Source organism: Thermobia domestica, chromosome 3, assembly GCF_964235325.1.
Source record: "Thermobia domestica chromosome 3, izTheDome1.hap1.1, whole genome shotgun sequence".
In the NCBI taxonomy this organism is placed as follows: Eukaryota; Metazoa; Arthropoda; class Insecta; order Zygentoma; family Lepismatidae; genus Thermobia; species Thermobia domestica.
Genome location: NC_137456.1, coordinates 115,583,396 through 115,609,271, shown reverse-complemented (window position 1 = coordinate 115,609,271; position 25,876 = coordinate 115,583,396). Strand labels below are relative to the sequence as shown.

The 25,876-nt window shown below is 37.2% G+C and overlaps 1 protein-coding gene across 50 annotated transcripts in view; it reads left to right on the top strand.

Moving 5' to 3' along the window:
- The first annotated feature begins 669 nt into the window (after nt 1-669).
- LOC145680673 (uncharacterized) overlaps nt 670-25,876 on the top strand; it is a 613,323-nt gene continuing 588,116 nt past the window's right edge. For 40 of the 50 annotated variants that reach the window (XR_014130656.1, XM_081751485.1, XM_081751503.1 and 37 more), the window contains exons 1-3: nt 670-981; nt 11,658-11,819; nt 24,357-24,964. Coding sequence is in view for 49 of the 50 variants with exons in the window: in XM_081751485.1 (XP_081607611.1) it covers nt 850-981; nt 11,658-11,819; nt 24,357-24,964 (902 nt within the window). In the remaining variant the exon portion in view is untranslated. The remainder of the gene's footprint in view (nt 982-11,657; nt 11,820-24,356; nt 24,965-25,876) is intronic. The other 10 variants (XM_081751507.1, XM_081751508.1, XM_081751510.1 and 7 more) reach the window with 1 other exon arrangement.

Here is a 25,876-nt window from a genome sequence, read left to right as displayed (position 1 = left end):
CCCTTTACTTGTCAGATTTTGTGTAATATTCGTAGCTCTATAACAGTCTACACTTATCACCCCCACGCGGCAGCGCTATACATCCGCTATAAGTCGGTATTATATGTTAGTAGTATTATTCCATATTTGCATCCTTTCCTCTCTCTCTCGAAATTATCGAAATTAAAATTGCCGCCCGCTAAAACCGCCACTGGGGAGCAGGCGTGGGTGTGACAGAGAGTATGCTCATAAACGAAGATAGAGCAGGAAACACTTGATATCGCATAAAATCACATAGGTTAGAGCACTAATAATGGTTTCAAACTTGTACATCTATACTTGTAAACTTAAAATACATATCACATACATCGTGCATAAATATTCCACCGTTAGGTAGTAGTCTTTTATATGCAATCATTTATTTAACCCCAGTGTAGCCTTTGCAATTGTTCCACAATTATAAAATTACATTTATAAACATGAAATACTGGTTTCCTTCATTGTAAATAAAAAAAATCTCCGTCAGTGAAATTTAATATTCTATACAATCCTCTTTCATACACACTCACTCGTTTTAACTATGAAATTACTATTTTTATGACAAATTATTCGCAATCAGTAGTAATGAATTTATTCCGAAAAGTTATCATTAGGTGAAAGAGATATAATACTGCAGGTCGTAACGTATGAATTTTGTCGTTAGAGAGCGCGCAACGCGGCGTCGTCAATGTTGTAAATGGCAAAAGAAAATTTGGGAGGTGTATTATATGTAGAAAAGAAGTGAAATTTCTTCTCTCAGTTTCCGAAAAGGTTAAACTTTGGTTCTGTAGGTGATAGAATTGTTACGCAGGAAGAATTTGCAGTGAAAACATGGAAGATTTGGAATCTCTTTGCAGATTTTGTTTACAGAATCTTTGTAGCACATCAAGAGTCAATATTTTCGACGAAGCAAATCAGCATCGAAATATTGTTGACAAAGTTCTTAGTTGTCTGTCTCTTATCGTAAGTAAATCCTTACTGGTGTTAATTTCTTATTAAATTTGTACCTTATAAGCAGGAAATGTTTATATTTTATTTAACTTATTTATGCATGTCACTGGTTTATATGAGGTGGGAGTGATTTTTTTTTCTTTTTCACATAGTTTGAAATGCTTCACTGTTGCCGGTTATGCGAATCAAAATTCAGTGAACTATTAGAATATGATGCAATGAGATTTATATATTATTTTGTAAGCTTTTTTAAAATGTAATTTCTATAAGATGTGGGCAATTCATGACGAGTCTATACTGTTTTATCGATGATAGTACGGTATAGATTGAGATGGCTACAAACTAGTGGTTGATTGCTGCAGATGGCGGCCTCGAAATACAAAGTTTACAGAGAAATGAACAAAATCAGACGAAATGGGAATAACAAAAAAGATAATCATAGTCATCAGAGTAGGATGATTAATTTGGGAGAAAAACGAAGTAAACTTTTGGACTACATGATTTCGTGCGTTGATCCGATATTAGGTAAACAGGCAATAGAGCATGAGGTATTTCTTCCGTTAAGGGGGTCCAAAACTAACCTAACATAATATAACGTTATATTATGTAATCAAACGAAAATCAATGGAAAGAAGTGGAGAAATTGAAAATTTCGCGTACATGAAATTACTGGACCCCTTAACGGAACATGATCGGGAATACAAAACTGTAGAGCGGAAGTACAATAGGATTGTACAAGTAGTCAAAATATATCGAAATCTTATATCATATATGTAAGAAGGTAGAAATAGGAAATAGATAGGGTGCTGGCGCACGACATCTTACAAGGTTTACAGGTAAAATTCAATACTTTGTATGGAAAGACATATTTATGAACAACAAATTTCTGTAGGCGATACAATTAAATACAAAGTGTACACCAGTATTTTAGTTCTACAAGTGCTTCACGAAGGATGAAATAAATGAGTTCATAGGAAAGATGGTTGTATTAGATACTGTTTTCCGCCGGCAGTGCACAGTGTATAGAACCCATATTTTATAATTCCAGTGTATAGAAGTATAATGTTATTAGTAAACCATAACAAGTGTCATTAAAACTCACATGATCTTTACTATCTTCTGTTACGCGTATATTCACCGTCGCTAACGCGCCTGCTCCCTTCGGACGCACCCCTCTACCGCTCGAACCCGCACCTTCGCCCTAGGACATTATTTAGCAGAATGGATCCAGCTATTTTTCTTAAAAAATCTTACAATTTCGGTAGTTTCTGTTTTCATTAGGTTAGTTTATGTTAGATTGTGTTAGTGTAGGGGTCCAGCGTAATTTTCGATAAGATAATACAATTTCGTTTATTTCTGTTAATATTGGGTTAGTTCAAATTAGATTCGGTTAGGTTAGGCTAGGTCTAAGTACTTACATCTTCCGTTTCTCCTGTAAATTTTGTATTTTTACATACTTCTGGGTCCATTCTGCTAAACATTTACCTCGCCCTGCTCTGACTCGGTTAGGTAGCATTCGTGCTTTTTAGTAGCCACATAGCACAGGTTGTTTCTGTTTTGCACTAGCTTTTATGCCCTACATCTGAACAGCGTACTGTATTTATACGCAAATCGTAAAATAATTCTAATTTTTGAACAATTACTGCTGATGGCTCCCTTGATTTTTTTTTTAAATCTATGCCAGGTGGGATATTTCCATATCGCGCAGCGCAAATCATATAGGAGACAATAAGAGGGAAATCAGTGAAAGAGTTAATTTTTTTCAACAATTATTTCGGGTGGTGCGCCAAAAGTAAACCTGCACGCAATCGGGACCCATTAATGCAGCTTTTCTCCCTAGAATTTTTTTCGAAGGCAGTAAGAATTCATTTCCTGTTAAGTGAAGTTCATTTGGTGAATATAACTATCCCCTTGTGTGGCAGCCAAGTACAGGAAAGGAGTATTTTCGTATATTCTTAATTTTGATGTCTCAGTGACATGTATTTGAAAGGTTGTCTACCCTCCAATTCTCCCTCTAAAATGTTACTTACATGATACTGTAGTTGATCGTTGAGTGCTGGTTGAAAACAGGTTCATGTTGGCCTAATGCGGGACTGCCATCTACGGAAGATTAGCCCTAACTAGATGGGGTCATTCCATGTGAAATCAACCTAGCCCAAAACCTCGTGCTGTCAGATTCCGATGAAATTTGTTGTGCATGTAGGCCCCTATGAGAGATGATCATGCCCTTAACTTGTAGCCCTGTACTCCCTGTAGTTTCAGAGTACAGGGTGGTGGAAAGTAGACAAATTTGATCTCTTTTCTAGAACCTTGTTAGCTCTAATTGGTCATATCTCCCGTAAATATTGGAGTAGAGAGAAAATAATATACCATTGTGAAGAGAAAAAAATTGACTACAAGATATGTCAAAAACATTTATTTGAAAATCAAATATTTCCCGCGAAAATTTTGGATCAGTGATATCTCAGAAAGTGCTCATTTGATTTCCTTGAAATTTAGTACGATGGTAGTCCCTTGTGTTCGGCATAGGTGTACAAATTGTCAACTTGGACTACGAACGGGCCTGGAGTCCAAGATGATTTTTGTGTGACCATTTCGGGAGAGACACCTGGGATGCCAATGTGGCAAATCGGTAATTTGTCAGTTCTAGTGAAGTAAGCATATACTAGTGAATTACAGTAACTGACATAGCAGTAATATTTTTCTGGTGCAGTCTGTAATTCAGTAATCCTGTGGGAATCTTTGGAACATTTCATTACATACGTCAGCTGTTCTGGAACGGCGCCTACCTAGTTCCTTTCTGCACTTATTGCACACCTTGCTCAGACTCGGAGCTTTGAGTTGTGGAGCCAGTTCTGACATTCACGCTTGCACCGGGCAAAGTCCAACCCTCATCTTACTGCTATGACTGCCAAAGGGATTGGCACAGTAGAGCGTTGCAATGCTGACATAGTGGAATCACCTAAGCAGCACTGCAGCTTTTGAATGCACACAGTTACAGGTAATGTTGCACTTGGATCACGGGACTACTACTGTCACTCAGAAATCTGCTGTATAGCAGAGTTGGCAAAAACCATGGTTTTTATTGAAAGAAAAAAAAAACTTTATTTTGTTTAAACCTTTTTTTTTTTTTTTTTGTTAAAATAATTTGCTCTATGTATTTATATCATATGGACAGATAGATAAGTTTGTTTTACCTTTGTGTTATTATACAACCAGGTTGTGGTGGAAGGGGTCACATAAGTTAAAGCGGAACCCAAACCGCTTCTCGGTCTTACATCCGAGAAAACTTGTCCTCTATTTGAACTCGAAACCGGGACTGATTGGCGACAAATGGGATACATCTGCCGACTCACTCACGGACTCCTGATAAAAAATAGTTGTACTGCTCTTTGCATACTTGTTAATATTTTATAATTGTCAGGAGTCATTTCAGAAGGACAAAATATAAACAGTTGCACAAATGAAACCATTATACAGAATTTCATATGGAGTGGGAGACCCGGGTTCGATTCCCGGCGGGAGCTCATGTGGTTCGGATTCCACGTTAATCAGTAGGTCCACGTCTCATATAGCCTCGCTGCTGAACGGGACGTTAAACTCAAAATCACCTCAGAATTACATATGGACAATTTTAAAATACTGCCGAGTACAGAAGAACTAATTTAGTCCAAGTTCGTTCACTACGACTGCTATTAGTCCAAGTTAAACAAATACAACGACTTAATTTGCATATCAATAAGAAAAGTGAATAAAGATACGAATTATTTGAGTCCACTTTGGCTCTGACCTATTTATACATAGGTACCAAAGATACTACTGATTTCAATAAATGCCTTTCGTGGGGTTTGTATGACCTCCCCAAATTACGGCATTTCGATGTATTTTGTCAATAGTAAACATTATTAAAACGAAACAATATTTAGAATTTTTCTTTGATTGCAATTGCATAACAATAATAACAAACTAAAAAGATCACAAACGAAACATTCGTAAACTTATATATATATATAAAAGTTGCTTTCGCAGTATAATCTGAGTTACGAATGAGGAATTTTGTTCTGAATATAATACTAATAATATACGGGAGTGAAACGTGATAACCCACAAATGTATGTTTATCAAAATTTTACGAACATTTTTCGTTTTTTTGGATTTAAACCACCTTGGTTTAAACCAGCCAACCCTGCTGTATAGTCAATATGATCTCAATAGCTATGCTTGAACATTATATAGACACCTGCAGCTAGACTTGGCCAGTCTAGAGCTAAGAGCTTACTGGCATGCAGTGTTAATGTCCTCTGCTTTTATACAGAAAACAAACCATCCAGAATGTTCCAGACGGTTCTAGAACCTTCTAGAATGTTCACATATTTAGGGCAATGCAATGTACTACGATTGATAATGAAATGTTCCAAAGATCCTAACAGGATTACTGAATTGCAGATTGCACTAGAAGCACATTACTGCTAGGTCAGTTACACCTTACTTCACTAGTACTGACAAATTGGCAATTTGCACATTGGCATCCCAGGTTCCTCTTCCGATATGGTCACACGAAAATAGTTGTAGACTCTAGGCCCATTTGTAGCTCAAGTTGACATTTGACACACCTATGCCGAACATATGGGTCTACCTTTGTACCCAGTTTCAAGGAAGTCAAATGGGCACTATTTTTTCCTCTTCAAAATGGTATATTATTTTTCACTGTAGCTCAATATTTACTGGAGATATGACCAATTGAAGCTAAAACAAGAATTTTAGGAATGATCCAAAAGTTTGCGATCTTGGCCAATAATTAGATGTTGGGTCAGGAGCCACAAAATTTTTGAACGGCCTCTAAATCGAGTTTCCGTATATTTTACGGAATGACATCATACTGAGTTAAGTGGTAGTTTTGTTTTGGCTGCACTATATGTAGTACTCCAGATATAAGGCGTACAAGAAAATACTTGATTGAATGAAATATATTGGATATTTTGGATGAGGGGCCACAAAATTTTTGAAAGGGCCCTAAATCGAGATTTCATATTTTTTACGGAATAAGCACACCATACTGAGTTAAGTGGTATTTTTGCTTTGGCTACAGTATATGCAGTTATCGAGATATAAGACGCATAAGGGAATTTGTAATTGAATGAAAAACATTGGATTTTTTGGATCAGGGGCCACAAAAATTTTGATTAGACCCTAAATCGAGATTTCATATTTTTTTTTACGGAATAAGCTCATCATACTGAGTTAAGTGGTAGTTTTGGTTTGGCTACAGTATATGTAGTTCTCCAGATCTAAGGCCTACAAGATTTATAATTGAATGAAAAACATTGGATTTTTTGATTCAGGGCCCACAAAATTTTTGAACGACCCCTAAATCGAGATTTTATATTTTTTACGAAATAAGCACATCATACTGAGTTAAGTGGTATTTTTGATTTGGCTGCATTATATGTATTTCTCGAGATATAAGACGTACAAAAAAATATTTGATTGAATGAAATATATTGGATTTTTTTTTGATGAGGGACCACAAAAATTTTGAATGGACCCAAAATAGAAATTTCATATTTTTTGCGGAGTAAGCACATCATACTGAGTTATGTGGTAGTTTTGGTTTGGCTACACTATATGTAGTTCTCCAGATATAAGGCCTACAAGAAAATTTCTGCCTTTAGAAATAAGATAAAATTTGTCTGTTTTTTTTACCACCCTGTACTCTAAAACTACAGGGGGTACAGGACATGAATTTGGTTCATGATCATATCTCATAGGGGCCTACATGTACACCAAGTTTTATCTAATTCTGAGACGAGGTTTTTTTGGGGTGGGGGTGGGGGTTGATTTCACATTTAATGACTCAGATACCAATTACTCTACCCCTGTAAGTGCCTTTAACAATCATTTTATAAACGACGTTGCATTCCTTTGTTCAAGTGGCGTAAGTGGTATACCTATAATATAGCATTTTTGGGGGACAGGGGCAAAATTACGCAAACTGCCTGAAAAAAATATTATTCACCTTTCTTTTATGGTACTGTCGTGACCAACGAAAGTAGCGCTGGTTTAGAAGATTTTGCGAGAACGACGTTCTTATCATGAGATGTAAGGCATGCTCCGTGCAGTTGTGCGAGCAAAACTCACTGTTATGTGCTAGTAGGTCACTACGCACACTGGCAATTCATGGATCAAGATTAAAAATGAATTGGCAGTTCAAAGCCATGTGGTAATGTGTGTTGAGACGGGAGTCACGATGTTATTAAGGTCACCGAGGGAGTGGCCAGTCATAAATGTCGTAGTGGTAGTTAGTAGTGGACGGTTTCTAAAGACAGGGATAACAAGTTAACAACATTGCTGTTTTGTAACTCATATTTAGAAGCGTTTGTCAACTGAGGTGGAAGGAGCATAGTGGAGTACTTGCGACGTATCAACATGGCAGCATGTTTCCCTCCAAACGTCAGTTCGTTCCTTAGTTTGCTCCTATTGTAGTATTATATCTAATACATGTCGAGCACCATAAACGTCTATAGGGTGGCGCGTTAGTAAAGGTGGATATGTGCATGAAGGACGATATTTTTGTTTCATCGTTTCTTAATGTGATTTGATCTCATGGATCAAAATAAGGATTATGTTTCACGAAAGGAGCCCAGACACATCTGCCGTAAATTAATCAACATTTTATACAAGTAATGTGTGGTACACTTGTGAAATATTGCCCGAAAGTTGCACCATTACTATTGTTATTTTCTGTATAACTGTACCAACTTGAGCTAGGAATGCCAGGTTGACTCCAAATCTTAAATCCCTGTACAAAACTTTGCTAGGTTGTGACTGGAAGGTAGCTGCCTAATTATTCTGGTTGAAGACAGGAAGTAGCTGGTTCGCTCACGCGGGGGTGCGTAGTAGGAGCAGGCGTTAGTAAAGATAAATATACGCGAAAACAAATGCGAAAAGCATCCGCCAACCTGTAAGATTCTCACTAACAAGCTAGCTTCGCATTTCAATTGAGTAGTAGTAAACCACACTTTTTAACGCAGTTTCAATTTTCACAGGCAACTTACATGTTCGGCACCTACATAAGTAGGTTGTTCTAACATAACTATTCGTGAAGGTTACCTTGTGGAAATTTGAAGACACTTGCGAATGGGAGGAAAGGTCTCATCTTCACACTGCGTAACAGCACCCTGCGACATTCATTTTTGTTATATAAGTTCTTCGTTATTACTTACAGTACAGATGATTATCAAAGTAATACGGACAACTGCAAAAAGTACAAATTACCCGATTAATTTGGCGCGCAATGCATCTCAGTTTCTTATGTGAGCATGGGAGCGAAATTCCACATCGGATTTGGTCCTCAAAAAAAGACCATTGATGTTCAATTATATTGAGATCCGGGGATTTGACGGGCCAGGAGAGATGATCAACTTTATCCCGATGTTCCTCAAACTACGCCGCAACAGCTCCAGCTGTATGAATAGAAGCGTTATCTTTCCGTAATATGGCATCATTTGGACCATAGGAGGCACATAGTTCACTAAAATGACAATAGAATCACGGGTTGTGACGGTACCGTTAAGCATCACAGGACCCACTGAAAACTAGGAGATTGCGGCCTACATCATCACTGAGCCGCCGTCATAATTTCGCGATTGAATGGAAACACTGGATGATACGCTTCTTCGTGCGTCCGCCGTTTGAATTAAGTTTAAGATGAGTCGTCGGAATATATCACTGTTTCCAGTCATTAGCGATCTCTGTTGCATGATTGTAGTACCATTGGCATCATGCTAAACTGCAATGGTTCCTTCATCAGTAGTTTCGCTCGCGCAAGCCGACCCCATCTGTCCAGTCGTGTAACTCGTGGCGGACTTCGATTTTCGAAACAGACTACGAGAGGTGCAGTTTGAGTTCCTCGGGTTTCATTTGCACAATAGTCGCGCGATGGTTCTGAGTGACAATCCGCTTTAACCCTTTTAGAATTTCCACTTTTTGAGGTGAATTTTAGACTTTCACTTGACAATGTCTGGGAACTAACAGAAGCAACGTGTAAGGCGTTGGTCTTTTTATTTCATTCATTCATAGCTTTACTTTTGAGTCTTAGTGAGGGCAAGGCAAAGGCTTAGCTTTTAGTTATTTAAGTCAATGATCTTCAACCTTTTCTGTTTAACGGGCTATCGTCATGTTCTATAAGGACAGGCGAGCAGCACAGATCCGATCAGTTCTGTAAGACGCAGGTTCATTATAACATAATTGTAGTACGATAATACACATACATTTACTGCTCGTATGCAGATTTTGAATGTGTTCGTAACCGTTGAAAGTAACAATATCAAATTCTGAATTAATGTTAATTTTGTTATAACATTTATGTAAGAAGTATAAGTAACATACATAATAACATTTTTCATGTTACTACTTTGTTAAAATTAAATATTATCTACGCCATACACAAGTTTGTCATATGCACTTTCAGTGCGAACATTGTAACTGCATTTTCTTCACTAACATGTCAATATTTGCTTTAAAATTGATGTAACTATTCGTTGATAGTTTTCAAGATGTGTGTCCATCAGTCGATTCCTTAACTGTGATTTCGCGTTCTTCATTTTGGATAAGAATTGCTTACATGCATAATCGTAAGTGGATCGAATAATGATGCAATAAAAAGAGCATGATTATATTAGAATAGAGAATTATTATTTTTTTCACATATTTAGAGTAAAATTCTATCAGGACCACACTGTTAAAGGAATTGAGTTCAATATTATATACTGCAATTCAATAAATTCCAGTTACAAGTCGCCTGCAGCGTCTTTGACATCTATAGTGAAATGGCTGTATAATATTTGAAACATGTTGGTATGTGACCACAGATCTAGAAATTTTGTAGCGAATTCAGACCTTAACATTGAGATAGCTTTAGCATACTTCTTATTGTTTTGGACCTTCGGTAAGAGCGCTGGAAAATGTGTGAGATCATCATTTCTTGTCTGATTCTCCCACAAGCATAGTTTGGATTCGAAAGCTTTCACATGATCATAGAGATGGATTACCAAATTGTTCTTCACTTGGAATTAGATACTCACATCTTTGAAGTGCATTGTAATGTCCATGAGATAAGCAAAATCAGTCAACTCCGAGTAATTGAACTATTCAATTCCGTATCTTACTCACTATGAATTCACATACCTCATCCTTAAGGTCAAAAACTTTTTAAAGCATTTAACCAGCAGAAGCCAATGAATTTCTGTAAAGTAGAGCATGTCATCGTATTCAGCGTCTATATCATCAAGAAGGGCTTAGAACTGTCTGTGGTTCAGTCATTTTTGAATCGTTGAAATTCTCACCTTTGGCATACCTATTTTCTGGTGTAGAATGCAGTAATAGGATACCATCTGTTTGCTCGTAATGGAGTCACGTTCAGAATTATCGCTTGTAAATGTGAGCTGCTGGCCCGTAGTTTCGTCTTCAGATCTACGAAATTGTCCCTGGATTTGTGCAGATTGGTTTATCGTTCACGTTCGCAGAAAATACTTGTTCATCCATTATATATATATATATATATATATATATATATATATATATATATATATATATATATATATATATATATATAACCATTCCATATGAAATCAACCAAATTTTCAGAAAGAAACCTCGTCGTCTCAGAATTTGATGAAACTTGACGTACATGTAGGTCCTTATGAGAGATGATCATGCACCAAATTTTAGCCCTGTACCCCCTGTAGTTTCAGAGTACAGAGTGGTATTTAAAAAAAAAAATGGATAAGTTTGATGTTTTTTGTAGAACCTTATTTATTATCTTCAATTGGTCATATCTCCAGCAAATATTGAGCTAGAGAGAAAAATAATATATCATTTTGAAGAGGAAAGAATAGACTACAAGATATGTCAGGAACATTTATTTGAAAATCAAATATTTTCCGATCCATATTGGTGACCATCACATCGAACATAATTGTTGTTGGCTGGGTGGGATATTTTAGGTAAGCAACAACTTCAATTTCGGATGGAATCGGATCGGCATCTGTATGAAGAAACCTTGATATGCCTGCATAGACTAAGACCTGCAGTCAGTGGGAACTTACGTAATATTCAGTAATGGAATGGGTAATAAATATCGCAGAAGAAAATATATATATTTTTAAATAATTTGAAACTTCATTAATAGTGTTTAACATATTTTAAATTGTTCGTATTATGTATAACTACAGTTTTAACTAAATATCATGGTTAATACAGTATACACTTAACTTCAACTCTGTACCTGAGAGCATGAAGTGCGTAAGTCACAAATCCTTGTTTTCCAGAAGACAGCAAAAACACTTACTTAAGCACTGAATACACATTGGACATACTATATTATATACATGGTTAATTACGTCATCAACCCGTATAGAACAAAATACAACCAATCATTCGTTGCAGAGCTCCGAAACATATACAAAACTGGTTTCAGCTCATTTTCACTAAAATTGGACTCATGCTCTCCGGTAACTGTAAACTTATATATATATATATATATATATATATATATATATATATATCTGCAGTCCAGTGAATACTGAATTGAAGAAAATGTCGTTTAATAAGTAAGTGATACTTTGTCTAATATTATTTCATAATTATTCTTAAAAATAATCATTTGTGGACCAATATTATTTCCGTAGGTTACTCAACAAGATGAGCTCCCTAAATCCATTTGTCTGTCGTGTGCAGAGAAATTAGATAGTTTTCAAGCATTCCGTGATACTTGTCACAAGTCAGAAACTTTCCTGATTAAGTTGGTGAGCCTCAAAGGAGTTTCCGTTGGCAGTTCCTCAGTAAGACAGGTCAGTATTAACAGCTGTTTTGTTAGATAGATTTATCAGTAGTAAATACTTTATATATTCGCATTTCTTAAGTAATATATGTTATACATGATTAAAAGTACTATAAAATGTTGAAATTAGCATAAGGATGCCACACAAGCAGACGTAATGCCGTGATACTTTTTTTCTCCGTCCCGTATATTACTAGGATAGAAAGTAAGTACCAATGAGATCACATTTGCTTATCCTGCAATGTGTGAAGTGTTTGTGAAAGTATTGACACTACGATTAGAAAGAAACATTAGATCTCGCCCAAGGAAGAGAATAGACTGAATTGAGAAGTGGTTACACACAGATCATATTCAAGTACTGAGCAGGGTGTCTAGCAGTCGGGAAAGTCGGGAATTCTTCTTAAATTAAAAAATGGTCGGGAAATCGGGGATTTGACGGGAATTCGCGAAAAAAGTCGGGAAATTTGAATTTATGTTTTTGACAATTATTGTGCTTATTTGCTTGAGGTGAACACTTTGTGTCACCGCATTTAGATCTGAAAATTCCAATATAATCATTCACAAAATCTTATTTCGCCATTCTTTTGTTTAGAACGCAACTCGTCAGTAATTTGTTTGTAGTACGTTAGATTGAAAATGGCTGTGTCTATGATGTAGGAGGCAGGTAAGTTTGTTTTATTAAACCTAATTTCCATTCGTAAAATATAATTAGAAGAAAAAAAGAAAATACTTTTGAAAATCTGGCAGATAACTGTCAAAACCTTGCAGCAACTCGACAAGACTTTTACAATGACATATCATTTCCCAACAAAACCTAAAGAAAGTTCAGTTGTTCCTGTGTCAGCGTCACATGTAGACGTACCTGGCACGAGCACTGATCCTCTTACGTGCTCATCAAGTGAAACACGCTCTCCAACTAGTACTTCGACCCTAGACAAATATAAAGAGAAGGATAGTGTTACACAGACAGAGATTTTGTGGTGTATAAACGCAGTGATGAATCACAACTCTTCACGTAGTGCTGAAAATAGTGTTGTTCTTTTTTACTAGGATGTTTCCACACAGTGCAATTGCTAGTGACATGAAATTGCACAAGGACGAAATGTCATACATCATCGTGTGTGGATTGTGTCTATATTTTCAGCATGAACTTAAATCCTTGTTGCAAGAATGCGAACATTATGTCGTTGGATTTGATGAAAGTTTAAATCCTGTTGCGCAAAGTACTCAAATGGATGTGAGAGTATACTTCAGGGACGACAGCAACAGTCAGAACATGGTATTTGAATTCTGTTTTTATGGATTATAGTGCAGGTACAGACGTACTACATGGTTTGCAGAATGTATTGCAGTCGCTTAAGCCATCCTTAAGCTTCTGCAAATTTCAATGGATGGACCAAACATAAACTTGGCACTTTTAAGGCTAATTAAAGAGAAACGTTGTGCCACCCTTGTACAGATGCTCCACGACTTCTTGAACTTGGTTCGTGTAGTCTTCACGTTGTTCACGGTGGTTTTAAGACTGACATACAGAAAAACTGGATGGATTTGATTTCTTTTGTTAGAGCCTTGTATAATTTGTTCGAAATGGTACCAGCAGGGCGTGCTCAGTATTCTAAAATAACAGGTTCATTATTATTTCCTCTTCCATTTTGCCACATTCGGTGAGTAAGAAATGCTAAAGTAGCAAGCGAAGCCAAGAAATATGACCGGATGTGAGAACGTATATTGAAACCGTTCAAGGAACAGACAAAGAACTCAACTGTAGCTGAAAGTTTGAACGAAAAGTTGCTCCTTGCAAACATTTTTTTTCAATTCCTAGCTGAGAACTGTGGTATTTCTTGACCGAATATTAGTCAAACACTTCTATGACTTCATTTGTGCACGGCATCCTCACTCAGTTATTAAAATTATTGATGTCACTCTTCGTTACAAAAGAAACGATGGACAGGTAAGATTGATGTTACGGAGAAAAATGAAAACATCTACGTTAATTTAGTATGTATTAAGGAAATTGACCTTGGGTATGCAACTAGATCAGCAGTAAGGAAATGTACAGAGGTTAGTGAAAAGAAAATACTGTGTTTTCGTAAACAAGTTCGTGAATGCTGTCAGCTTTTTGTTTACAAACTGCAGCAGAAGTCTCCGCTGAAGTATTCCCTTACAAATGCACTGACGTTTTTTAATCCCTTCACCGTTGCTATTCACAGGAAGAAACTGTTGAACAAATGAGAGCAACATTCGAAATTTTAGTGCGGAGTATATTGTCTCAGCGTTCGATGAAGAAAAGGCAGACAGAAAATACAAGGCTCTAGTAGGTCAGATACATGTGCGATAGAAAGTGGAGTCTTAAAAAATAAGTGAACACAGACTTAATGACTTTTGGATGAGTGTCTTATCACCAAATGATGTATATCTCTGCCAGATTGTAAAGATCTGTCTAATTCTTTCCCAAGGCAATGCAGCCTTAGAAAGGAGTTTTTCCGTAAACGAGAAAATAATATAAAATTTCTCAGAGGATTCTTTAGTGGCACAGCGTTTAGTGTGTGATGCTGTTAATATAGCTGGTGGCGTACAGGCCGTACCTATCCCAAAACAGATGATACTATCAATGAGAAATGCATACGCGCGATTCAAGGAAGCCGAAGAACATCATAGGAAAGTGATGGCAGAAAAAAATCACAGCCGCTGAAAAAAGAGCACAACAGAGATTAAAGTAACTTGACGCAAAGAAACAGAAAATCGTGAATCAGTTGCCAGAAGTCGCTACTATAGAAGAAGAGAAGTTGCGTGATTAGATTACATCATTGTATACATGAATAAGGAGAAAGTTTTTGATTGGGTAAGATTTTGTACACTTTTTCATTACATTTTGACCTTTCCTAACTTTATAATTTTTTCTTAGGTCGTTAAAAATATGGAAATAGTCGGGAAAAGTCAGGAAAATGTCATGAAATTGCTGAGAGAAATTTGCTAGACACCCTGACTAAAGGGACTGATAGGAACGTCAAACGATTACGCATTACTCTTATTTATATACAGCGTTCATTGAATATGAAAATAAATAAATAAATATATAAAAGGCATTGAATTCGGTAAAGAACTTGGCGATTGTGTACGCTCTTAAATCTTCTCTTTTCTAAGAATTTTGCATGAAGTTATAGGTAATATCTATAAACAAACTAATGCAAATAACCAGCTGTTTGGGTGTGCAAAGACTGTAAGAATAGAGAAGGTACTAGAGGATGATACAAGTTCTCCCAAGATTTTTATGAACGTATACCTATTTGGAAACAAAATTACTAAAATAAACACACATTAAACCAAAACGTAGTAAATTCAGACATTCACAGTAGTCTGTAGTATCAGAAGAAAAATAGTCTAACCAAGTACAGTGAAACCTCTGAATAACGGACACCAATGGGACATGATTTTTTTTCTTTTACTGAGAGGTGTCCATTACAGAGAGGTTACAGAAATTTAATTTCTCACAACGGTAATTGTATGCAGTAATATACAGTAAATACATTATGTATGAGCGTAAATGCGTAAAATTCAATATGAAAACACACTATTTAGTATGTATCTGAATTATTGGGAGGGATGAAGGAAAAATTCATTTCTGTTAAATAATATTACTGCTGGGGAATGTGTTAATATATTCGTATACTGCAAAAGATAATGCGTGTATGGTAATTTTCTTAAGTACATGACATTACCCTGTAAGCGTTTTTCATTTATTTCAAATTCTCAGAACCTTCTCAAAAGATGCGTTAGGAACCAACTAACTGGCTAAACTCTTTTGCTTAGCGAAGAAGGCATGCTTTTTCTTATACAAGGGTATTAAAACTCATTAGCAAGTGTCCTCTGAAAATCCTCAGTACGGTTGTGGAAGAAACGTGTGTGTGTGTGTGTGTGTTTGTGTACTGGCGCGGTATCTTCGTTGACGGAGTTGGATGAAAAGGCAAGTTATTGGGAGTGCATATGTTTATTGACCCATCCCCAATCACAAAGAATATCCTCTTAGAGAAAGTGAAAAAGGAAGCCGGGAAAACTACAACCCAAACTTGTTCCAGTATCATAAGTAAAAGAAAAAAAGTTGCTTTTCCAAAGAAAGTAAGAGAGAGAAATTTGTTCGTTGAAAATGTTATTGTAAAGCAAGCAATGTTTGTTTTGTTATATATGAAATTGTCGGGAAAGATGCAAGGACCAGAAGAAAAAGGACACAATTTGTTAGGGAAGGGAAGATTTTTCTCATAGAATTCTTGACCATACGACTGACTCTGTATGAGTGTTATTGCTTATTGAAGATTTTCTAGGATTTCCCAAAGAAAGCAGTTTATTGCGGGCAGGAAAAGAAAAGAATTTCAAGTTCAGCTTGAAGCTGTTCTGTTTGATGGTTCACCAGGTCTAGACTCATGATAATGACACTTGTGAGGAAAAGACTTTACAGAAGCAGAATATATCGCAGAACCGAGAATAATTCCTATCCGTTATGAAGAGGTTATTGAAACGTTTGGGACAAAAAGGACTGTACGCCTCCGTATCTGAGAGTGTCCGTAAAAAGGAGGGTTTTGTTCCATAAGAGAACATATATTTATGGCGGGACAAAAAGATCTGTCCGTATTATAGAGGTGTCCGTTAAGGGAGGTTTCACTGTACTTCCCTACGTGGAAAATCGTAGTGCTCATTCTTCTGTAGAAAAGTTTGTTTATTGTGCCATCGGAAATACCTTCGTTTTTTCATTTAATATTTTCTTCCTCTACTTGTGAAAAATTGAGATAACCTCTTTTGTTTTTTGGTTACAGCAAATATTCGTTCATGCCAAAGAGCAACTTTTTAGTAGTGAAAACGTGGGAAGTTCTTTAGTTAACAAGGTATTATTATTATTATTAAGTATTCTGCCTTTTGGCAGGTCGTGGAACTAATGAGTTTTTATCATTTTTTTTCTGCAAATATTCTTCCACGTTCCTCAATCTTCCTCTGTTAACTCCAATACTCTTTATTTTTCAATTCATCGATCAGTTTTGTTCTTCCTATTCCTCACTTTCATTCCATCTTTCCTTCTCTGGGGGTATGAAGAAGACAATTTCTTTGCAAGATGTATCCAATCCAATTGCTCTTCCTACGAACGATGCTGGCTAAAAGAGTCCTTCTTCCCTTCCTGTTTTAAAACATCTTCGTTTGTTACTCGCTCCGTCCATTTTATTTTCTCCATCTCCGTATTTCGAAGCTCTCTGATCATTTCTTCCCTAACTTCTATAATGTTCAAGTCGGAATCATAAAGTCCAGTCGTCCACTTATAGCGTTCGACCAGTTTCTTCCTTAGTCTAGTGTTAAGTCTGCTAATTAAGAGTGTTCTTTTCTTGTTGAATGCCTCTTTGGCTACAGCAGTTCTTGACTTGATCTCTTTGGTGCAAAAAGCCCTCTCGTCAAAATATTTCCCGGATATTTGAAGTGATCGACTCTAAGTTTTCTTTGTTCTACTGTGACCCATAAGGGAGCGTTTGCACGAGATATTCTCATAAATTTCGATTTTTCGATATTGATTTTCATTCTATATTGTTTCCCAGTGTCAGCTATTTTGTCCATCATCTCCCGTAGTCCTTCTTCGGTTCTAGCCATAATAACCTTATCGTCTGCATATCTGACCTTGTTAATGATTTCCCTTCCAATCTTGAAATCTCCAGTTCCCATTAATACTTCCTTCATTAAACATTCACTATAAATGTTGAGTAATCGGGGTGACATACGACATCTTTGTCTAACTCCACTGCCAGTCTCCACACTATTGATTTCTCCTTGATTCAAGCGCAACTTCATTCGTTGTCTATGTACAAGTTGCAACAGTTGACTGATTTCTGTAAGTATTTTCAGAAGTTTGACGCAATTGACCCGGTCGATACCTTTTTGTCAGTAAACGAAGGACAAACACAACTTTTCCCTTACGTGAAAACTCGTTGTGACAATTCCCATCAACCCAATAGCATCTCAGGTGCCCTCCCGTTTCTTTTTCGAAATCCACATTGATCTTCTTTCATCTCTTCTATCTTACCAGCCATTTGTTCAGTAGGCTGACGATAATCTTTCCATTGTAGGAAACAAGGCTAATGGTTCCATGATCACTGCATTTCTTTGCTTGCCTTTTCTTAGTAATTCAACTATTGTAGCATCAAGAATTCTTTGATCATTCTCCACTCAGGTAGATCTTGTTAATAATAAAGTTAGTACTTGCATTGGATTGTCTCTTAATCCCTTGAGCAGATGTGTTGTACCCATCAGTGGCCTTCTTCCTTCGCATGTCCGTGATGGCTTGTATTACGTCACTTTCAATATATATACACCTCACTTTCAAGTTCTTCTAATCCTATAGATTTTTTATGTATTCCTCCCAGATTCTAAGGATTCTTTGATGGTCAGTGACGACATCACCTTCTTTATCTTCGATTCCATACGTACGTATATTTTTGTTAGCTTTCCCTCGTAATTCTTGTGTTTTGTGATACTTCAGGGTGAAGTTCTATTATTTCTTCAAATATCTGTTAATGTACTTCTCTTTGGCTTTGTCCGTCTCTTTTCTCAGTTTATATTCAACCTTCTGTATTCCTTGATGTCCGTGGTTTTCGCCCTTGTGTATTTCTCCATCTTCTTACGCATCGTTTCAGCTACTCGTGTTTTTTTCCGTGTTCTTTCCTTCGTGCCAATGTTGTGGAGTGTGTCTAATAGCATACGTTTAACTTTTCCTCGGGTATTTTCTACACTGCCTACCACATCGTCAGTTACACAGAATTTTTCTTTAATCTCTTTTTTCACATCACTGTCCATAACTACTTTTTAGTCGTTCAAATTCCATTTTCAGTTTTTCCTCCCATTTTTCTTGATTGACTCTAAACAGGTTTTCACTTTCGCAACTAGGAGATAATGATCCGAATTAATGTCCGCTACCGGTAGCGTCTTCATCTCGTATATTATTCCTGAAACGTAACTTGACAAGGATGTAATCAATTTGGTGGCGTTTCTTATCTCCTGTACAGCTTGGTTTTTCTTTTCGTAAACCACGTATTCGTTACCACCATATCATGTTGCTTACAGAAGTCGATCAGCATTTTGCCCCGTGTATCTAGTCCTCATCTTCGATCACCTTATTCGTAGCTCTTTCTCCCACTACGTTGTTGAAGTTTCCCATTACTATGGCGTTGACTTTATTTCTTCTTTCCTGATGCAATATATCACTAATCTTGTGATATATTAGTTCTACTTCATCATTGTCAGTTGTAGGTATATACACTTGTACAATCCGCGACAAAAAACCTGCAACATGAGCATATAAGTTTATTGTGAAATGACGAAGTCTTTTGCTCCAAAATAAGTGTGCACGGGAGGAGACCGAGGTTTATTCTGGCGTGATTCGTTCCACTTAGACGTTATGTTCATTCCCTGTGCTGTTAGGCGTAGTTTCACAATAAACTTAAATCTCCATGTTGCAGGGTTTTTGCCGCGGATTGTACCATCACAATATCCACTGGTTTTGCACTTAGCTTTACAAACATCAAGCGGTCACTGCAGCATTCCACTTTTGTTGTTTTTGCTATTTCGTTTCTTAATGCCATCACGACGCCTTTCTCGGCCTAACGCTACCCGAATAGTATATTGTGTAATTTCCCGATTTCTGACTAATGTAATTCACTTAAGCCCACTATATTCTCTATACATTTATCCATTTCCACTTTTAAATTTTCACGTTTACCTGCACGCCATAAAATTCGTACTTTCCAGATTCCCTTTCTGAAATGAAAACTATTATTATTTTCTCCTTTGATTATTCTTTTCGGAATAGTCCTCCGGAATGTTTTATCTTAGGAGGAACTATCATTGCATTTATTCTCCTTCTTCGTCCTTCTTGGGATAAAAATGTAGTAGTAAACCTTTTCCCTTCCCACATCTCCATGCCGTTGACCACCTTGGGGCTCATTCACCTTCTAGGATAGTTTCTCCTAAGAACAAGAAGATGCCCTGACTTCTACTCGCTCATCCGCCCTCCGAGGAGGCCACTGGCACCTGGTGAAGGTTGACTCCTTATCGCGGGAGTCAGTCGGTTCCCACTACGTTGACCGCCTAAGACCTTGCCCGCTTTCTCCCACAAGGAGGTGTGTAAGTTGGGATTTTCCTTTCGTTTAGGATGAGGCCCGAAGATATTCCTCAAACCTCTCCAGTGCTTTTAGAAAGCTACCTAAAGTGAATGTGGCTTGAATATTAAATTTCAATACATTATGAGAATATAAAACTAACAAATGCAGTGTAGTTAATATCTCTAATAAGTAAGAATAGCAGCAGGTGTTGATATCAACCAGTGTAATGGGTATAGCAATGGAAGTAATTCCGCGTCTAAACATAGAGACTGCTCCAGCTGACGGACGAGTAATGTTAGACAGTCTATTTACTAGATTGTATACTCATTTGGTTCAACTAGAGTATCATCTGAAAAAGTTCTGTTTCCTTTACTTGGGTGCAAATAACCGACAAAGAATTCATTATGACCCAAATAGGTCTATATACAACTACAGATACCTCCCTCGTGGCTATGTGGATAAGCATACACGCCGTTGTCGTGGGAGACACAGGTTTAATTCCCAAGAAGAGCTCATGTGCTTCAGATTCCACGTCAGACTGTAGGTTCACGTCTTACGTAGCCTTGCTACTGAACGAGACGCTAAACTCAAATCAGTCTAACTATAAATACCATCTTCAACTGTACAGATTGTATAGAAATGTAGTATCTCAACACATATGCGTATATTTTCTTGATATGCTCACAGTTTGTAATTTTACCAATTATTTCATAAACTTTTATTTGTATAATTTAACAAGAAATGTGATTCAGCTATAGCTGGGGTCGAAAAAAATAAACATAAGATGTTTATCTACAATAGTGGTTCCCAGTTTGGGAGCGTGAAGAGCGAGTAAGAAGGCGTAAGTTTCTGACAGAAGTAAACTGTGAAATTATGAAGAAAATACCACTTGTAAAGACCATTTACAATTTAGCTTCAGCAAATTTTTTGTTAACAGTGGCATTTACTTTTCACTTATTGTCGCTGTTGTTAGAAGTACTGAAAAATTATAAATGGGACATTTGACAAGCGTCAGGTGAACTGAAGTCAGAAGCTTCCGGCATGCAAAGCTGGAACACAGCCTCTGTTGTCGAGTTGAGCCTGTCTCAAAAATAGTGAACCTTATTCCTTAAACAGTGGCTGCTTGGGAACCAAATTTTGTTCAGATGTAGACAGTATTTACCGAGAAATAAAGTGTCAAATACAAGGTGAGCTGAACCTGTCTCTGATCGAGCCCAGCCATCAAAGCGAATTGTATTCCTTATTATCATGATCCCGTTGCCCACCAGATTTGGTTTAGATTCGACCAGTAGGTACCGAGAAATAAAATATCACATGCAAGTCGAACAGAGCCTGTTTCTGACCGAGCTAGGTCACTATTCTTTAGACCAGTGGTTCTCAACCATTTTTAACTGTCGACACACTTTACTGAACGTCCACGACATCGCGACTCACTTGTGTGATATTTTTAGCAATTATCCCGCGTCGCTGGGTTAAATTAAGAAAAAAATAGTGCTATGTTTCGTTAGTCACTTTTTATTGTTACCAAAGTGCTCTCATATCGGTCATTCGGTCATTATCGATCATTTTTATATTTCCCCTTCCTCCTCCTCCTCCATGTTGCGTAGCTGAATTCGGATTTAAACGGCATCAGAAGTATTACTATTCATCACAGCGACTCCAGAAACTGTGGATTCGGCGCTAGTATCGGTCATTTCCGACTATTATATATCCCCCTCCCTATGCTACGATACAGGGCATCGAAGTGTCACTGTTCATCTCAGCGAACCCGAAAACTATGGATTCGACGCTGATAGAACTCCCTCTTCCCATGTTGCGGGATATGGCATCGAAATTGTCATCGAACCTGAAAACTGTGGATTCGACACGGATACCTATCATATCTCCCTCCTTCCCCATGTTGCGGGGCATGGGATTGGAAGTGTTTTTCCATCTCAGCGACTTGGAAAACTATGAATTTGGCACTAATATCGATCATTTTTATATATTCCCTGTCCCAGGTTGCGGGCTGAATTTGGATTTAAACAGCATCGGAAGTGTCACTGTTCATCTCAGCGACCCGAAAACTGTCGACACTAATATCGGTCCTTTTATCATTTTAAATGTCTCTTCCCCGCCTCCCCTTCCCCTACGTTGCTTCGTCAAAGTGAAATGATAGAAACCATTCAAGGCCCGAACCTCATCTATGTTGAAAATTTGATCGAGATCGGTGGGGTGTTTCAAGGGATTAAGAGTCACAAACATATTGACTTTCAATTTAATAATAATAATAATAATAATAATATAATATCTGTTTTAATAGTGGAACTTATTAGTTTTTATAATGAGTATGTAGCACTGAGCATTATGCTGCTGCTGGAGATGTTGACTGGTACAGTCTGTCTCGATTTTAACTAATTATTATTAAATTCTTCTTGATTTTTAAATTCTAAAATTTCGCGACACACTTCAAGAGATTGTGTGACACACCAGTGTGTCGCGACATGTCGGTTGAGAACCACTGCATTAGATGATGGACTACCTGCCCTCAAAATTTCGTTCAAATCCACCAAGTAGTTACCGAGAAATAAAGTACAAGGCCCCTACTGGTTAGGGAAGTGAGGGAAAACTCAACGAAAATGGTGCAGATCAGGGAAACTCATTGAAAAGACTGGAAATCAGAGAAACGGAAATTTTATAAAATATATTTTTTCTAACATTAATTGTACACCAATTTCAGTTTAGCCAACCATTAATGATCACAGTATGGGACGCTGCTTAGATCTTTATGGAAGATAAGTGGAATGTACGTATGAGCAATTGATTACTATTTGTCTCTATAGAATAAATGTTTTCATATATAATATTCAGTTATTTATTCCTTATTTATATATCAGCGTCATCCGACACCTGTCATGAAAATCAGGGAATTTCCTGCCAAAGGTCAGAGAAATAGATTTCTCCAGATCAGTAGTAACCTTGAAGTACCAAATGCAAGACGAGCTGAGCCCGGCTATCAACTATAGCATTTCATTACCTTAGACCATGTGCTATTTGCCCACCAAATTTGGTTCAGATCCACCCAGTAGTTAGCAAGAAATAAGGTGCCACACATACACACTACTAGGGTGGTCCAGAAGTGGGCGTACTCCCCCCTTTAGTTTCAACAGTCTAGTGTTAGTTATGGTAGAATGTCTGTACACAGTTACCTTGAAGTCTTAAGAGTCATAAACATCGCATCGGTATGATGACCATCCATGTCGTAACACAGCTGAATTCTGCGTCAAGTTCTCGCAGATGATTTGCGGAGATACTCCAGAGTCACGACGGTAAAGGCGTGTTCCACAGCTGCTCGTAATTCCTGCGTTGTGTGATATCGAGTGCTTCTTACTAGTTGCTTCATGAAACCCCCAGAGAGCATTGTCTGGTGTCGTCAGATAGGGGCTTCTTGGAGACAAGGCAAAGGAAGCTGGTGAAGATGCACAACCTCTTCCAATCCAGCGGCCAGGAAACGTCTGATTCAAGTAATAGCGCACGTAAATCGCGAAGTGCGCTAAAACAAAGGAACATGGATAGCAGTGTTGCCAGACAATGCCAAGCAATGTTACCAAACAAATGTGGGTAAAACCGTCAGTCAGAAAACACCAATTAGGAGTACGCCCACTACCGGATCACGCTGTACACTTGGAGTAAAACTATAAGCTTCCGTATGGTTACACAGGTGCCAGCAATGTTTAACTGATTTACAAGAAGTCAAGAGTGTATACTAAATTACGCTGTTTCTTATGGTTATTTAACTTACAAATAGTAAGAATGTTAAAACACTACAAATAGTACAAATGAGTAAATAATACACCTACAAACACATAATAAGATTGAGTAAGAAATGTTTCATTAAGAGCAAGGATGGTAAAGTAAATAAACAATAGTAATGATGATACTGCACTGCAATGGTATGCATGTTATGATGGAAATAAATAGGTGAAAAAAGATTTGATGTCTGTGTTCATCTCAGACAAGATGCACCTATGGCCAACAAACGGGAAGGAGAGGGCGTGAAATATGGAGGGTTTACGAAGGGGTGCCATGTAAATAAGGTGGGAACCTTTGTTTTACAGTGTATTTCTCACATGTTTGCCGTGATCCTAAACAAACAACGTTGAAATTAAGTCTGCCAAGATTGAAGTTTTTGTATCTGTTTTTATTATTCCAACCGTATAAATATCGGGATGTTATTAGAGAAAGTTTATGTACTTTCCCTATAGAGCAGTTTCCAAGTCACTCACCATCTCTCACATTTGTGACAAGCTGGTATCTTAGAGCCGGTTAGTGTGTAAGTGTTCTGTATCATATATTATTAAATCACTTCACTTGTAGTAGATATTTTCATTGTATAATATAAATAGCTTGAGTACAGATTTCTTTCTGTGTCTGTTTAGAATCCTGAACGAGATAAAGCAACACCGGAACCTGTGAATATAAAGGTTGAAAATGACCAACGAGACTTTTTGGAAATGCTACAAAATTCTGAAGTTGTGGGCGTGACAGACAATGTAAATATTTTGCAACGAACTCCAGGACGTTTAGTTAGTGCTCAAAGTCCTTCAAGTGTTCCAGGAAGGCAGGCGAAAAGTTGCAAAAAAGCTCTGTTTCCTCAGGAAGTGGATACAAAGGCTGCTGCTTTAGTGGAAGTGAAACAAGAAGTTGGTCAGTGTGATTCAGGTAATGTGTCAGCGGACACTGGTGGATATGGTGGTTCTTACGGGAGTGACCAAGGTGATGGCCGAACTTCCTTAGGTGACTTTTCAAGTGATGCTGGTGTACCGGGAACAAGTACACAAGGCAGTATTCAGACTGAACAAGAGGATGATGATGAAATTATCCTTCTCTCTGACGAAGAGGATAGTGCGACTGCATCGAACTCACGTATGTCCTTTGAATCAAGTGCCAAAAGACAGAAAACTAGTGCTGGTGCCATATCTAGTCAGAGAAGTTTCGATCAAGGAGGCGAAGGCAATGCAAGCATGCCCGGGACTTCGCAGTCAAGGTAAGTTGAAGAATACTTTTGTTCGTTTTGAAAGAAGGTTTGCAAGAGGCTGATAACGTGGAAACTATTTTATCATAGTAGACATCGGTATCAGTATAATCAATCAATCCACTATTTTAGCTGAGCTTTGAGAGATGTTGGGAAGGTTGAGGATAGGTTTCGATATTTTTTTTTTTTTTTTAAAAGCTCGTCACATATTCAACTATAATAGCTATTGGAAAATCTTTAATGTATTGCATAATTTTAACTAACGTGCCAAACATAAAGTAAGTTTAATATTTTAGTACAGTTTCAATCTTTTGTTTTTGTTACGTAAGAAAAAAAGATCATCTCAGTTTAAACATGCTATTTTATTAATTTTAATCGAAATATTTGTAGGTTTTACGATTGCCAGTATAATGCTTTAGATCGGCTACGTATGACTTTTGTCGAATGCCGCGCTGACCATCGATATTACTTGTCCTGTTGACATCGAATGTCCTTTCATGAACGTGTGACGTAAAATTCAAAAATATAATAGAATGAAAAAAATAATTAAGAGAACGTATTTTTGGAAAAAATGGCCTGAACAGAACTCTCTTCCCATTAACAAACTACCCGTAACATCTTTTCCGAGGGAATTTAATCACACCATATTGTAGAGTTGTTAAACAAATACCTATTAGCTCGAATATATTGCAGTCCCAAATATAATACGACATCGTGCTTTTGAGATGATTTAATGAAAAAATACATATATCTTGTATGAAATACTACACGCACACATTTCGAAAATATTACATAATGGAAAATTTACTAATTTAAATCTCCTTTTTAAGATTTTCGCTTCATTGAGTGTATATGAAAACCCTAATCAATTTGAATACCCGGTAGAAGCGTAGTGTCAGGGAAATTGAATCATAACGTGGCGTA